Below are 16562 nucleotides of genomic sequence, written 5' to 3' on the forward strand. Positions count from 1 at the left end.
TGCCTAATGCCTAGTAGACCCTGGTGTGGGATTAGCTCAGCTACATGTCATCTCTAAGATCAAGTACGAAGGATACCATCTTTGGTCAGCCATAAAATTTTTAACATTTCCAGATTTCTTTCATCTTGTGAGAAGTTTACATGAAGTGAAAGTGATAGTTTACCTTTTACCATCAGTCATTAACTGTCCATTTTTTAACAATAAGGAGAGTTTAGATCACTCCGTTTTCATTAAGGGTAGATGTGTACAAGTGACAGTTACTGTTACTGTGAGATACCTACCACATATGAAATTCACATTATAGCTGACCTTATGAGAACTTGCTCTTACAACATTCCTTCAGTTTCCTTGAACTAGTTAAAACTGCTCTGTTCTATCTGCAGAGCAGGCAAGGGATGGCATGGAGAGAGCTGAAGTCTTTGGCTTCTTTGTTTACTCTTTTCTTAGCAAAGATTGTAATACTTTCTTAGTTTTGTGTTATGTGCTTAGTTTTACTTTATTGTAATGTTGTTTCTTGATATGGTTAAATTATCCATTGCACATACAATCAGATTCTTAACATTAATATTGATATTAATATTTTTCTTCATTCCCTAGAACATGATTAAAAGTGCTTCTAATTACTTGTTTGAAATGACAAAACATCGATTTTTCTTCAAGTCTGTAAAAATTATAATTCCTAAAACGTGGAAGAAAAAACCCAACTATTCAAGATTAAAAACAGAATCATATAATAAGGTATGATTTCGAGAACTCTTTATGATTAGAACAAGGAAAAGCTAGACTGACTGATATGGCTACATTACGAATCACAGCAAAATCTAGGACTAATCCTGAAAGTTCTTACTCAAAAGTGTTGAGAGTGTTTGTAGGATAAAAAAAACTGCAGGACTGAATTTATTCAACAAGAATCACCTAACTCTTCTCTATACCCATGTTATATATAACTTTGATCTTACATTTTCAGGCAGATGTCATCATAGCAGACCATTATATGAAACAGGTAGATGATCCTTATACCTTACAGTATGGAGGATGTAAGGAGAAAGGACGATACATCCATTTCACACCTAACTTCTTGTTAAATGACCATTTAGCTAAAGGTTATGGAGAAAGAGGTAATGTAACTGTTTAATTTAATTGCCTGATTTATTGTTCATATGAAATAACCAAGATTTCTCTACATGATTAATGAATTTGGGTACTTAAATCTGCTTGCCAAAATGACAAAAACTTTTGAGAGACATATTTTTCAGAAGTACTAAATACTTGTGAAATGTCTGAACTTAAACGTTCAAACACTGGATCCAGAAGTTGTTCATCCCTTTGAAAACCTTTAGCAGTAGCCTTCCTTGTATGACCACTTACCAAATAAACTATCCAGTGTTTATCTGATTTTGTACGACACTGTGTCAAAAAGATAAGGTTTGCTGCTCTGGGGGACAGAAACCTCACAAAACCTAAATTTCCTGAGGAAATTTTACCGACTTGGAAGAAAGCCTCTACAACAGTTCCTGCATTTCTGATAGTGAAATAGGAATAAAAATTCTAGTCTTGGTTGCTAAACTGATCCTTCCTAGTTTTACCTAAAAAAAAAAAAATATATATATTATCCCAATTGCTTAAAAAATTCACAATCTTCTTGTATTACCTCAGATAAGAATTATTTTAAATTGTTAAAATATCTAAGTAAAATACTGACTAGATTTTAAGCAGTTATATTTAGAATGTGCATGCGCGACTCTTTTTCAACAGGTCGAGTTTTTGTCCACGAATGGGCTCACTTGCGGTGGGGAGTGTTCGATGAATATAACAGCGACATGCCTTTTTATGTGTCTAGAAATTCCAAAAAAGGAAGTGTTAAAGCAACAAGGTATTTTTTTCATATTTCTGCTTTTACATTACACAGATTTAAACATTTTGATAACATTTTCAATATCCTCATCTGTGCTGAGTTTGTACTTTGTAGTGTGTCCACAACCTGTTCATATGATTAAAAGATGCTTACTCAGCAACATCTATTGCCTGCTCTGCTGCCCAGAAAATTACAGCTGCCTTCAGTGCTGTTTTGTAAGACATTCAGGAGATCAGGCTGGGTAATCTTTTGCTCTGTGAGCAACTGCAGACTTCAGCTACCATTTGTTTCATATTTATTTAACATAATTTTATTGAAGTGTAATTATCAACAACGCTGAAATTGCCTACTGAAACCATTGTGATTCTAAACAGCTTCTACAAAGAGGGACAATAACTGAATGGATGTAGAGAATTATTTCACGCTTGCCTTTTTTTCCTAGCTCTGGCATACCGATACAGTCCTTTTTATTGCAACTACTAGCAGAATGTCTTTCCTGCATATCCTATAATTATCACAAGGAAGATCACAAAAGACCACAAGTGTTTTATGGTTTTAACTATTCCTAGATTAGCTTGAGGACCCTGTGAAGCACACAGACAGCCTACCTATGTACTTGTTCAGTGTCTAGTATAGACAAAATGCAAATGAATAACCAGTCACAGACTATATATGGGTTCCTAACCAGCCCTGCGTACCTTCTCTTCCCTTAGCTGTCCGGCTGGTTTGACTGGTACACCTGTTTTTGCAGACTGCAATGGAGACAAGTGTGAGTCAAGAAGCTGTAGATACGATGGTCAGCTATATGAAAAAGGATGTTCATTTATTCCAGATATACAACAAGATATCTCAGGTTCTGTTATGTGTTTTCAATCCATACCTTCTGTAAGTATCACTATACCTTTCTGGACTGAGGGTTTGGTAACATTTGGGGTCTAAGTCAGTTATTTCTGCTGGGGAGAATCAGTTCTATTAAAATCTGTTAAAAAGGGAAGACAAAGGAGCTACTGGAAATGATTTGACAGCTGTTTCTCGTCAATAAGAGTAAGATGTGCTGCAGTCTCAGCATCCTTCTTGCTCCGTGTTTGGAAAATCAGGTCAACAGGCATAAAAATGAAGCATTCTTGCCAAATGCCTTGTCCATAAGATAACTGTGGGTTTTGATCACTCCTTATGTAAATTGGCAGCTGAACTGTGTTACCTGGTTAGCTCTATTGCATGCCATTACAGAGAACTCTGGTCGGTCTGTCTGTCTATCCTTAACACAGAAGCAGCAGCCCACCTCCCTTGAAAGCAGCCAGGACAACCAGGCAGGCCTACTCATGCCAGCTCCGTACTGTTCCACTGTCTGGGAAAGGGTGCTGGGACAGGGGTTAGCAGGATGGACAGTCTCTTTGCAGGCTAAATCTCTGTGGTACAGGATCACCGTTCCTCCAGCTATTGACTTTATTTCTTTGGGCAAGCTCTTTCCAAGAACTTTATGGGTGTACTGGGCCTGGCTAGGATACAGTTAATTTTCTTCATAACAGATCATATGGTGCTATGTTTTAGATTTTTGACCAAACCAGTACTAATAACACACTAATGTTCTAGCTTTAGCTGAATAGCATCAAGGTCACCTCTTGTTTCTCACCCTGCCCCACCTAGTGAATAGACTGGGGGGTGCGCAGGAGGCAGGAAAGGGACACAACCAGGCAGATGACTGAAAGTAACCTAAGAGATATTCTAGACCATATAATGTCATGCTCAGCATTAAAAGGAAAAAGAGGAGGTTTTAGGAGGATGAGTCATCTTATACTCAGGAACTGGCTGGGTATCGGTCTACGCACAGGAGGTGGCGAGTGATTGCCTTTGCATCAGTTGTTTTGTTGTGTTTTTTCTCTCTTCTTTCACTTATCCTTCACTTATCAAACAATATTTTTTGCTTTGCTTTGTTTTATCGTGACTCTAAAGTTTTTTTTCTTTTATTCCTCCTTTCCTCTTCCCCCATCCTACTGGGGAGGGGGAGGAAGCGTGGTGCTTATCTGCCCGCTGGAGTTAGCCCATAACAATGGTCATGTCCTTCCCTCAGCAGTATACCATGGACATCCTTAGACATCTAAAAGAGTATTTCCTGCTTCTCTCAAAGTCTTGACTTTGTATCTTTGCATGTTTCCTTATTCCACTCAAGAAAACTTACAGGAACCATCAGCTTAACCCAAGAAGTTGGTTAAATATGCAGGCTGGTAACTTGTGCTGACCTCCATGCTGTTCAGCTACAGTATCTATGTTAGTAGGCTTAACATTTAGTAGGAGCCTCGTGAATCAGTCACTCCAAGGATCTCAGTACTCACAGACTGAAAGTTTTGTTTCTGCATGTCACAACATGCTTGTGCTTATGTAAAATCTGAGATAGGTTTTTTGGGAGCACTTTCTTTGCTTGCCTCTTCTAAGATCCTGGCTGGCCAGGCACCATGGCACAGAGGACATTCACTGGAGAACATCTCTATTTGTCCTGTCCCACACCATAAACTTTGTATTTTCTGAGACATTTTCTTATGCTCATATTGTTGGCTTCAGAATTACTATCAGCTTCAATCTGACTTTTTAGGTTGTTGAATTTTGTGATAAAAACACTCACAATATTGAGGCTCCAAATATGCAGAATAAGATATGCAACTACAAAAGCACGTGGGAAGTAATTATGGAATCTGATGACTTTCGCAACTCAGCTGTTTTAAATGCTTCTGCACCCCCCTCTGAGACTACCTTCACACTACTGCAGACCCAAGACAGAGCAGTTGCTTTAGTGCTGGATGTTTCTGGGAGCATGTCAGTGGTAAGAATGCATATTTTATAAGCAATTTTTAGCAAAAATTGTAAGAAACAGAGTAAGTTATAAAAGAAAAATAATCAGTCAATTCTGTAATTACCTTGATTATTTTAGGGAAAAAAAAAAGGACTACTCTTATTCTCCTTGGTAATTTTATTTAGGAATTTCTACAAGATATCATTTAAAAATACTGAGAGTTGTAGGACAGGCTTGGTCTTTTTTTTTTCTTGTAAAATCTCAATTTTATATACTTTCCTTCCTTTCTTCCAGACCTAGAACAACAAAGCCATTGTATTTCTTCCAAGGAGAAAATGTATCATAGATGGAGTTTCACATTGTATTTTTATTATAAATGATACTAAAATTTAAAGTAAATACGTAGGTCACAATATCTCAATAAATTGTTCTTTCCTCATTACAATATTGCTCCTCAGAATCAATAATGTGAGCTGGCATAATGTTATGTCATTTTAACAAGTCTGAGGTTATTTTTCCTTTTTTTTCCCTAAAACTTTGCATCGGTTTATTTCTTGTGGCACAACATAGTACGCTCTTTTATCAATGCAACATTTAGTACTCATCCCTGAATATGTGCTTATTTGCATAAATATACTAATAGTTTTATAAAGCTGTAAGCAATGTGATCATCTGTAGAAAGATGACAAAATAATCTGGGCGGGTAAGGCAGCTGTCTCATGATTTACTAATAGACTTCAAACCTCTATACATACTCTAACAGTTTTAGAAATCAGCCAGTATATTCTTTCATGACATACTGCATTTTTTTTATCCGTAACTTACCTCTTCCACAGTCCAGTAGTGAGCCAACACAGTATTGAAAATATTGCAAGTTCAGTGTTTAATTTCTCACAGGAATTCAAGCCTAAAAATAAGACTATTCATCTAAAGAAGGTAATTTAAAAAAGCTCAAACATGTTGAGAAATATTCTTAAATATTTGACAGTCATACCTTAAACCAAAATATACACGAAGAAGCATAAAGCAGGATATGCTCCAATTCTTTAGTTATGGCATACCTGTAATAATTGTGGGATTCTCCCATGGTGCTCCATCGACAGATCTATTTCCAGACATGCTGTTCTAGTCCAGAGCTGTTCTTGAGACTGATCTTCAGCAAAGACCTGCAATTGTAATAAATTATATTATTTTTATAATACAGATGTCTACCAATCATAGTACATTTTATTAAATCAGTTAGTAAATAATAATGGCATGCTAAAAACCAAAAGGAAGATATTTATGAAATAAATACTACAAGAATAGCTAGCTCCAGAGACAAATTATTTCAAATATAACTTTTTTTCAGTAATCCCTTTGAATAGTTGCATTTAAAATAGCCATACTTTTACTTTATTACTTGTATTTTCAAAATACTGATTCTCTAGACTAACCTACTCCTCAGGCATCTTAGGTGTTGTCCTTTTGCATTGCCATCATCCTATGACGAAAATCTGCAAGTGACAAAAATCTTGATTAGGAATGAAGTCATAACATCAGAAAACAGCCTTTGCCTGGTGACATCTTTCCTGGGAGCTGCAGTTTGCTGCACTTTCACAATACCAGAATATGGTTTACATATCCTCTCTTCAAGAATTGGGCATATATGAGTTATCTTATGGCAGATAGTTTTTAATTTTTAATTAAAACCTGATCAACATTTAAAAATCCTATATTTTGTTCATAGTCGTAGCTTTTCAGAAGAGATTGCATTCTAAGGATGTTGTTTTTCTTTGCATACAGCATCACCGCATCAAACATCTCTATAGTGCTGCAGAGGTATTTCTGCTCCATATTATTGAAATCAATTCCTGGGCTGGAATTGTCACTTTTGACTCTGAAGCATCTGTAAAAGCTCCTTTGCAACAAATAACCAATGATGAAGCACGCCAAAAACTTGTTCAATATTTGCCTACACTTGCTAGTGGAACAACCAATATCTGTGCAGGCATAAATAAAGGACTTAAGGTAAAGTATAATTTGGAAATATCTCCGGGAATGTATGGAAAATGAGGAAGAAGTGAGAAACAGACTTGATAGCCCACTGAACATGGATTTCCTGTGCAGTGGCAGAGTTAAGAAAGATAATCTGATTCTTGAATCTACCAAGAGAAAATTTGGTATAGAAACTGTTTAGCATTGCCATTATATGGCATTAGAAAGAGTTTTACCAGAAAACAGGCTAGATGTGATGTCCGTGCTTCAAGAAGGATATTGAAAAATAAGATCAAATTCCAAAATGAACAACAAGAATGATCTAAATTTTGGAAAATCAAATTTCTAGTTGGAAACCTGTGAAGCTTATTCTATTTAGCTGTTTAAGAGAAAGTCGAGAGGTTACTTTAAAACAGTAATTACTTCTAATGGAAAGAAACATGCAATACTGTAGTCCAATCTCTCACATGACTGGATAAACTCAGAGCCTGATCACATTGCTGGGTGTATATACAGAGAAAAGGCTGGAGACCAACACACCAATGAACATCATATTCTATTCCTGCAAACTCTAAAATTTTTTTCTAGCAAAATGTGTACTGAGGAAACACCAGAGATCTGACTCATGAATCACAATGAACATACGGAATAAATAAGTGTTAAAATGGGAAGCTCTACAATGGTAGTATTGTTAATTCCGATGGTTCACTAGTCATGAATCAAGCCCTTAAAACTGTTAAACCCCATACAGATTGTGAGATTGGGAAACAGTGATGGATAGATATTATTATTTATTTGTCTGTTTTCCTTCCTTGGGCTAATTTGGCAAAACTGAAAATCAGGAGCAACGTGTAGGAAAAGGGAAAAAAGAGAGAAATTGTATGGAGAAAGATGAGACTGCTGAGGAAGCTGAGTCCAGGGCAGAGAGGAGGCTCAGGACAGGGGGACATCAGGAAGAAGCCTGGCAACCAGACAGGGATGGAATGGGCAGGACAGAGGCCTCCCCACAACGGGTGCTCCCTACCCCTTTCTGCCCCACCTTCAGTTACCTCAGAGTCCACCCTTAGCTAGAGGCCTGTACTTTTCTACTTCTGAAATTCTGAGTGGAGAATAAAGAGTACTTCCAGACAGCGGACATGTTTTTAATATGATGCTCTTCCAGTCCCTGAACCAGCAAAGTATATACAGGCAGAATGCTTCTGACATCTTCAGTTTGGGACAGGTTCCTTCCCTAGGAAAATATGTATTAAATTTTCATTATTTATAATTGAAAACTTACTAAATCTAAGCAATTAGATGTTGCAATATCAGTTGCAATAATTTATATTGTAGTAGGTTTAGTGTTAAATAAAAATTCAAACACTTATTAAAGAATATATTTGTCTTATATTTGAAGTTAACAGTTTAAAATGCATACATTGACTGTGCTCTGCGATAAACTAGTATTTAAAAATTATTCTGCTGCTTATTTAATGAATTTTTTTCTTGGTGCAGTTAATTAAAGATAAAATGGCTACTACATATGGTTCAGAAATTGTGTTACTGACAGATGGAGAGGACTCGGGTGTAGGAGCTTGCTTGCAGTCGGTGAAAGAAAGTGGAGCAAAAATTCACACCATTGCACTGGGGCCACAGGCAGCCAAAGAATTAGAAGAGTTTTCAACACTAACAAGTAAGAACTCTAAATATACTCTTTTGCTGGCATGCATATTCACCTATGAGACTGCAAAAGCACAGCAATTCATTGGTCGGAAAAAAAGAAATTTAGGAAATTTAACACAAATTTAATTTTAAAGAAAATTGGGTTTTGTGACAGGCTGTTTTAATACAAACAAGCAAAACTCTCTAGATTCATAGATTTGCTTTAAAAGCTGTCTCGATTTAAAAAATGCAATAGCATGATTTAATTATGATATTGTTACATAACATAAAAAAAAAGAAATGCCTGGAATTTATTTCTGGCAATAATAACTATAGCTTTCTATATGCTTTAACTTATAAGCATGTTGTATTACGTAAAGAATAGTAATTTTCAACTGAAAGTATCCTGGCTAGGAAATTGTAAACACATTGTGTAAACACACGATGACTCCCCTTGTCATTAGCAAGCATAGCTGTCAGCTGAGCTGGAGCTACATAATTACTTTGAAACCAACCATTTAAAAACTATCCGTAGGGGTGTTGCTTCGTGCTACAGCACCTGCAAATGCCATGGAAGAATGAAAACGCCTTTTGTAGATGTAGAAAGCAAGCTGACTCCAAACAAATACGGTGCATAAATATCCTTATTTGAGAGGTGCATTTTCAGACCGCAGTCCACTTGTTTCAGCAATTTAAATAACTTGTAATGCCCTTATGCACTCTTCAACATCATTAGATCAACTCAAATATGGGACAGTCCAGAGTTGAATTCTGTTCTGGCCTCGATTTTAAGACAGAATTTGTTTAATCTCCACTTGCAGAGTATTTATTAAGAGTGATTTGTGAGCCAGCAAGAACCCAGGTGGTCCTTCAGCACATAGTCTTCAACCAGCAGGCCTTCCTGCTTAGAAACAAAAATCAATTTTCCAAAGACACTGAATAGATCTCTGAGCTAACACCTCCTCCAGCTCATACAATTCCATGTGTTCTCTCACGAGGCAGAGCCATACACCTGATGTAAGCTGCGCACCTGATGTCAGCCTGTGCGTGAGGGAGGAGGGCGAGAGGCGTTGGGTGGTGGGAGGAGCTGCAGACAGCTTCTGCAGACCCCAGGTAGACTCCCCAGGGCTCATTCTCTCCCCTACTCTGGGATTCCAGTGACCTGTGCAGTAGGAGCATGGTGATGGCTCAGTTTGTGTCTGGCATGTATGATCCTAGCTTGAGAGAGAATTGCAACAACTGCATGAAGTGCAGGTGCTTTAGTAGAGCAGTATGAAGCCATATTCGCAATGTTGACTTGGTAGAGCAGTATGGAGCCATCTTCATTAACAGATCTGCGGTGAGTATGAGAACCTCCAATGGACTACAGCTGCTTGAACTCAGTATGCACAAAAAGAGATCTAAACTTCATATTTGGAAATGAAGATGATCAGGATTTTAAGAGTCAAAACCCATGGAATGCCACTGTCTCTTTTCTACAGAGGTATTTTCAGAGCAGAATTCCACTAAAGGGACAATATGTGACCCAAATGTACCAGAAAGAGTCTAAAAATGCTGTACTTGATGATATGCTGCAGGGAGTGATTTTTTTTGCAAACTATGCCATAATAAGTTGATCACATAATCCAGAATTTACTATGAGACGTGCATTAACACATTAATAAAAAGACACATTTCTTTTTTGATTTCGTAACAAATTGGCTGCTTCATTTGAAGATTCAGTACCAGAAGTCACATAAAAATTTAGCAACTTTAGAGAAAAAATAGTATTTCTAATTCTTTTGCTCTTGTCTTTCAGGAGGTTTAAAGCTTTATGCTGCAGATGGAGCCACCCCCAGTAAATTAGTCACGACATTCAGTAGACTTACATCAGAAAGTGGAGATATTTCTGAACAATCTATTCAGGTCTAAATTTCAACACCTCTTTTTCCTCCTATGCTTTTACTTGATCACTAATTGAATTAATCTAGACATTAATGATCATAATTGTCAGTGGCTTGATTTGGAAATAGGAGCAAGTACATTTTTTAGTGATCTACGTTTCACTGCAATGAAATAAATGTATAATATAGATAATTTATATAATTCTTGATTTCACAAAATCAAGAAAATTATTTCTTACAATTGTCGAAGTCCAAGAGACTTTGAGAGAAAACTAGAAATGCCCTAGGATGTTTAGTTGACTCTTATATGAAACATTATCTTACAGAGCATTTTACCAGTTTAGCTTAAGTAACAAAGATACAATTAAAAACACAGCTTCTCTCTTAAGCCATATGTATCTTTTTAATGTATGAGCTTTTCGACTTTTTATTTAGGCCATTTGTTAATTAGAATTTAGCAACTCATTCCTCACTTTGTTAATATTTTAACACAGATCCAGTCCTATGTTGTATCCAAAATATACCACTTGCAAAGATAGCTAGACTATAAGCAGCAATGTAAATTTGAAAAGCAGATCCGGGATTTTTGGACCTGTTATGTTGCCTTCAGTTGACTCTTCTGTACCACCTTTACAAGCAAAAAAATTAAGTTTATGACAGGCTATTTTCTAATTGCAAACTTTACTGTTCATAAAATCAGAGTGAGGAAATTACACAAATTTATTTTAATTTTAATAAAGGAAGTATTGTTCACATCTCTCTTCTATATATTCTCCTCTGTTCTGTTGTTATTTCTGCTTTCTCATTACTCGTAAGCCTTACAGTCATATGTGGAGACATTTTCTTTCTCTCTCTTCCAGGATTTTAAAAGACAAACTGCAGTGGAAATAATGCTTACTGGCACAATGCTTTAGATCAGTAGATAAATAGCTTAGATAGAGAAATGAAGGACTTACTTACCCTTACTGTAACTTATTCTGTTTACCATAATTTTACACTTAAAATCAATGTTACTATGCAAGCAGCCATTTCATAAAGTGAATCTGGGATTTTATTAGTTTTCTTCATTCAATAGTCATGCCAAATGGCTCTTAATTTTCCTATAGGTAGAGAGAGCAAAACTAGAAAGCCTTCTATCTTCTCTATATAATTCTGTGTTCTAAATAAGTAAGTGGAGGCTTTTTTTTCCATGCTAGTTTCCAAAAGGCATAAATGCTTTTCAATTCTCTCCTCCAAGACTAATCCATTTTAAGTCAGCAATGAATAGATACAATATTGTGCACTGGATGAGCAATCACTCTGAAAATAGGTTAAATACTTCTTTACTATATAGCACTAAGACAAATTCTATTTCTCTAACAACAGCTTGAAAGCAAAGAGCTCACTGTTCAGTATTCTGGATGGATGAATGCTACTGTGCCTGTTGACAAAACTGTGGGAAAGGGCACTTTCTTCAGCATTGCATGGAATATATCTCAGCCATTTTTTTTCATGAGGGACCCCAAAGGAAAAGAATATGGAAGCCTCGACTTTATAATCAATGATTTAACCCAAAACGCAGCTAGACTCAGTATAAGTGGCACTGCAGAGGTAAAGACTGTATTTTTTCTTTTATTTTCTGAATTAACATTTCCTATAGACTAGCATACAGCTGTTCTTTATTTTTTTTTTATTATATAAGGGAAATAATGGCCCTGGTAGAACATGAAGCTTTTTCACTAGTTTTTTATATTTTTGTATTTTATTTGCAGGTGGGTGATTGGCAGTTTTGTATTAAAAATATTCATACAGGGACTCAAGATATATCAGTAACAGCTACCTCTCGGCCAGCATCATCTTCTGTTCCTCCTGTGATCGTTACAGCTCATATGAACAGGGCAAATACAGCATTTAATCCAGTTGTTGTTTATGCAGAGGTTAGCCAAGGGTTTTTGCCTATTCTTGGTGCAACTGTGACAGCCACCATAGAGAAGGACGGTGCTGCAGCAGTAAACCTTGAACTTCTTGATAATGGAGCAGGTAAGGTTCCATATACATAGTAAAAACCTTTACATTGATGCATTTTGGAATTCAAGTCTGCATGTTCCTGTCAGATTTATCATTAAGGACAGAGTCATGGCTATGCCCTAAATGAAGAAAAAAATAAAAAGGGAGAAAGAGAATCCTCCTGCTTTAGAGCAGAAGTAAGCTACAAAGCTTTTTCTTGGTGAGGAAAACAAAGACACGGACCTTTACCTGAAAAATTGTTCCGCTTTCTTTCCTGTGTTGTTATTGAGGATGAAAGCAGAAGAACTGTGCGTGGTAAAGGGTACATTGCTCATACCTGCTTTCTGAAAGTGCACTTCATGCAATCATCTGCCCTCAAGAGGCACCGTAAAAAGAAAACAAGCTGTTTTTTTAGTCCATCTCATATTCTATGAAGCTGGACCAGTCTTAACATTAGCTTACCAAATGTTAGCTTTCTCTCTTTTGTATGTTAAATAAGTGCATTATTCTTTTCAAAAATACTCTTTCTTAGAGTAATAGCAAGACATTCATGGCATTCAGCATCCCTCGATCTCTTTTCTTCTCTCCTCTTTTCTCTCACCACTGCTGCAGACCTGTAGTCTATATCAGTTCAGTAGTAGCCCAGCAGTGCCTCCTCATTCTGTCCTTGCTTTCACATTGCTGTACTTAAAAATATAAGTTTTTAACGTGTTATGCTGTGTTTCATAAACATGTTCTATTTTCTGAGCTCATGAGGTTATTTTTATATTACTGCCAGGCTTTAAAATAGTTAGCTCGGCTGTCGCCTGCACATCTACTGCAGCCAGTCAGGTAAAACTGCACAAGTTCACTTAAAGAGAAGGAATCCTGTCTTGACAAATTCCTGGCCAAAGGTTAAATTATGACATTTTTCTAATTTAAAGGTGCTTCATGTAGTAGATGGCAAGTAAGTATTAACTTGGTGGTTCCATGTAGTTACAAGAGATTCACCTAGTTAAAAGTGTTAATGCAAAATTGTTTTTTAACAAAATACGTATGAAACGCAGGTTGTCATAGTGGGACCACTCCTATTTAAAGATGTCCACATTACAAAAACACTGTGAGGTTTTCTGCATAGTAATGTTCAGATTTTGTGTTTATGTATGAACACACCCTTGTTTACCAGCAGGTATCTTGTTTGAAATATTAATTCTCAATAATTCTATACCAAGGTGCTGACACGATAAAGAATGATGGAATTTACTCAAGATACTTTACTTCTTTACAAGGCATTGGAAGATACAGTGTAAAAGTTAATGTCCTGGGGAGAAATACAACCACCAGACTTGGCTTCAAGCAAAACCAAGCCTTCTATATACCAGGCTACAGAGAAAATGGTAAAGTGTGTTTATGAATCAGACAATTCTTTGCATGATTTCATGTAAAGGTTTAGAAAATGGGGTCATTTAGATTCACAGAAGTTGCATTTGGTGTTAAATTCCGTTTACCATTTTCACTACAAAAAAGCACTGACAAAACACACCAGCTTCAACTATTGTTTCCTATGTATAAGAACAGCATAAAATATTGTCTTTAATCTAAAAATTATTTTCTCTTACAGCCATGAGAAGGATAAACATTGCTCAGAATCTGTATTTCAGCATCTCACAACAGGAATTTCAAATCTATAATTCCTCTTGAGACTTTAAAACGGGGATTTGGTGTAAATGAATTCAACGTGCAACATCAGCATACAAACTAATGCTGCTAGAAAACTTACCTTTTGAGATTTCTTTATTTTTTTAGTATTTTCATCTTAATGCTGAAAAAATATTACTTGTTGCAATTTAATATTCTCACACTTACAGATTGTGAAATTTATAAAAATTAGCATTAAAATTGTCTAAAAAGCTCTCAAAGTATAGCCTGTATAACTGGAACTCTCTTAAGGCCTGCAGTATGGGTGAAGAGATCGACAGAACTACCTTATTTCAGCCATGGCTCACCAATATCTGCAACCCGCTTTACTGGTTGCATCATTTCCAACTTTTACACATCTCAGACTTTGACTGCTTTTGGGGTTTCCTAAATCTTATGCTGAGAATCTTGAGATCGCCTTATTTTCTGTCTTTACTTCACTAACTTTCCACTAAATTTGAATAAGCTAAAGAAAACTTACAGGATGAGAAGAGATAATAACAGATAGTAAAAGAAAATGAAATTCAGAGTTCTGTCATGATGAAAGTTGAAAAATGTTTTAAACAGGTAAAATTTATATGAATGCACCGAGACCTAAATTTACTGATAAAGAAATGGAAGTCAAGCTGGGAAGTTTCAGCAGAATTTCAACAAGTTCCCTTGTAGTGAATAGAGGAGATTATCCTCCTGTTTATCCACCCTGTAAAGTTACAGACCTTCATGCTCTTATAGAAAACAAAACAATAGTCTTGTCTTGGACAGCTCCAGGAGGTGACTTGGACAATGGAAAAGGTGAGTCAGACACTACATTTTTGTGAGATGAGGTTAATATTTTTATCTGAAAGGACATACCTTGAGGACCACCTCTCAGGGATGAGGGCTACATCTTTCCCACCTGAAAATGTAACCAAACAGAAAGTTACCCTGTTGCATACCTCCTTAATTTTTTGTGTTAAAAAACCAAAACAAACCAGGTAAACCAAGGAATATTTTAAACAAATCAAGTAAATAAAATTACAACACAACCACCAGAGACTTTAGCAAGTCTTAGTCCATGTCTGTGCAAAATTAAAAAAAAAATAATCAGCCAACATGGACAATATAAAGCTTTAATCTATTTACAAAGATGTAAATGGACCACAGAGATGCAGTAACGTTCTATCCAAAATACTCATTTTAAGGTTGCTGTACAGGAAAAATGAAACCTAATTCCAGACAAAATGTACAAGCACTTCCTTGCATAAGCCAGTATGTTAAAATATACAATCTACAGTTATGTAGATTACATTTAAAATCTTATATTTATCTAAATTTTTAATAACCAGATACACAACGAAAAAAGCCCTAAATAATAATTAAAAAAATCTCAACAACTTTTATTGCTATTTAGCAACTATATGTCTAAAAACTTTTATAGATAAAGTGGTCAGTTATTGCATTATAGTTTAAGATAGCAGATCCTGCACTGGTTTGGAGCTAGGCATATCATACACATTTCTCCACTATCTAAAGAGGAAAAGATATGCATAAGAGGAGGAGAGGGTGAAGAGGGGAAAGTCTTGAAAAGCTACAGACTTGAAATAGAAACAGCAGAACCCCCCAAAATTAATCAAACACATTTATAGCAATGTACCTACCAGTTCTTTGATTACATATGGGAGAATAATTTTCTGTCTTTCACAGTTTTTGCTTTCAAAACTTCATGCTGAGAGAAAGAATACAGTCCTGATATCTACACATATACATGTAATTGCCATTTCACCTTATGTTTGTATTTGAACAGCACAGTTTCTCATTCAGCTACATTTTGTACAGGTCTGCACAAAGCTGGGTGTTGGTGAAACAGTATTTTTAAAGCTAGCAAAAAGAAGGAAATCCCAGACTAAGCAACAATCGACCTTTGACACTGTGAAGTAAGGTTTAAAAGCAAATTTGCCAACCCTCCATGCTGAGCATCACAGTCAGTTGTAAAACAAGAATCATTTGCATGTTTTTTTACAAAATGGCTCTGGAAGTCCTATACTGTCACCAAAACAGGGATATTAAAACATCTATATTAATTTGTTCCTAACATGCATTCTTTTTTTTTTCCCTAGCTGATCACTACATAATAAAAAGCAGTAAAAGTCTCCTGGACCTAAGAAATCACTTTGATCGTGCTACTTCTGTGAATTCCTCTAATCTCATACCTAAGGAGGCTGGTAGAGAAGAATCATTTAAAATTAATCTCGAAAATTTTGATATTGAAAATGACACCATAATCTACTTTGCTATACGTGCTGTTGATGATACCAACTTGATTTCAGAGGTGTCTAATATAGCACAAGCCACATGGTTCATTCCTCCAAAACCATCCGTGCCTTTAGATTATGATGGCAACAATGACAGTGTTAATCGTACAGGAATAATGGTGCCTTTATATTATGACGGCAACAGTGACAGTGTTAATCGTACAGGAATGGTGGTGCCTTTATATTATGACGGCAACAATGACAGTGTTAATCGTACAGGAATGGTGGTGCCTTTATATTATGATGGCAACAATGATAGTGTTAACAGTAACAGTACAGTAATAGGGGCAATAATAGCTCTGTGTGTAGTAACAGTTGTCTGTACTATTGTAAGTTCAATTCTGTGTGTTTTACAAAAACAAAAGGGAAGACTGGTCATTGAAACAATGCAAAAGCATGTGTAAAATAAAAAAAAAGAAGGAATTTACTGTAATTTTTGCTACACAAGTTTCAAAGTAGGGAAA

General features: G+C 36.1%; 1 protein-coding gene across 1 annotated transcript in view; it reads left to right on the forward strand.

The window, feature by feature from the left end:
* LOC104286158 (epithelial chloride channel protein-like) overlaps nucleotides 1–16502 on the forward strand; it is a 17238-nt gene extending 736 nt beyond the window's left edge. Inside the window, exons 2-15 of the mRNA XM_009884719.1 lie at nucleotides 598–738; nucleotides 968–1118; nucleotides 1756–1873; nucleotides 2569–2740; nucleotides 4446–4673; nucleotides 6429–6653; nucleotides 8115–8292; nucleotides 10060–10166; nucleotides 11510–11734; nucleotides 11896–12163; nucleotides 13342–13506; nucleotides 14375–14599; nucleotides 15904–16211; nucleotides 16365–16502. Of these exons, the coding sequence (XP_009883021.1) occupies nucleotides 598–738; nucleotides 968–1118; nucleotides 1756–1873; nucleotides 2569–2740; nucleotides 4446–4673; nucleotides 6429–6653; nucleotides 8115–8292; nucleotides 10060–10166; nucleotides 11510–11734; nucleotides 11896–12163; nucleotides 13342–13506; nucleotides 14375–14599; nucleotides 15904–16211; nucleotides 16365–16502 (2649 nt within the window). The remainder of the gene's footprint in view (nucleotides 1–597; nucleotides 739–967; nucleotides 1119–1755; nucleotides 1874–2568; nucleotides 2741–4445; nucleotides 4674–6428; nucleotides 6654–8114; nucleotides 8293–10059; nucleotides 10167–11509; nucleotides 11735–11895; nucleotides 12164–13341; nucleotides 13507–14374; nucleotides 14600–15903; nucleotides 16212–16364) is intronic.
* The last annotated feature ends 60 nt before the right edge of the window (nucleotides 16503–16562 follow it).

The sequence above is a fragment of the Charadrius vociferus genome, unplaced genomic scaffold (assembly GCF_000708025.1).
Source record: "Charadrius vociferus isolate BGI_N301 unplaced genomic scaffold, ASM70802v2 scaffold163, whole genome shotgun sequence".
Classification (NCBI taxonomy): Eukaryota; Metazoa; Chordata; class Aves; order Charadriiformes; family Charadriidae; genus Charadrius; species Charadrius vociferus.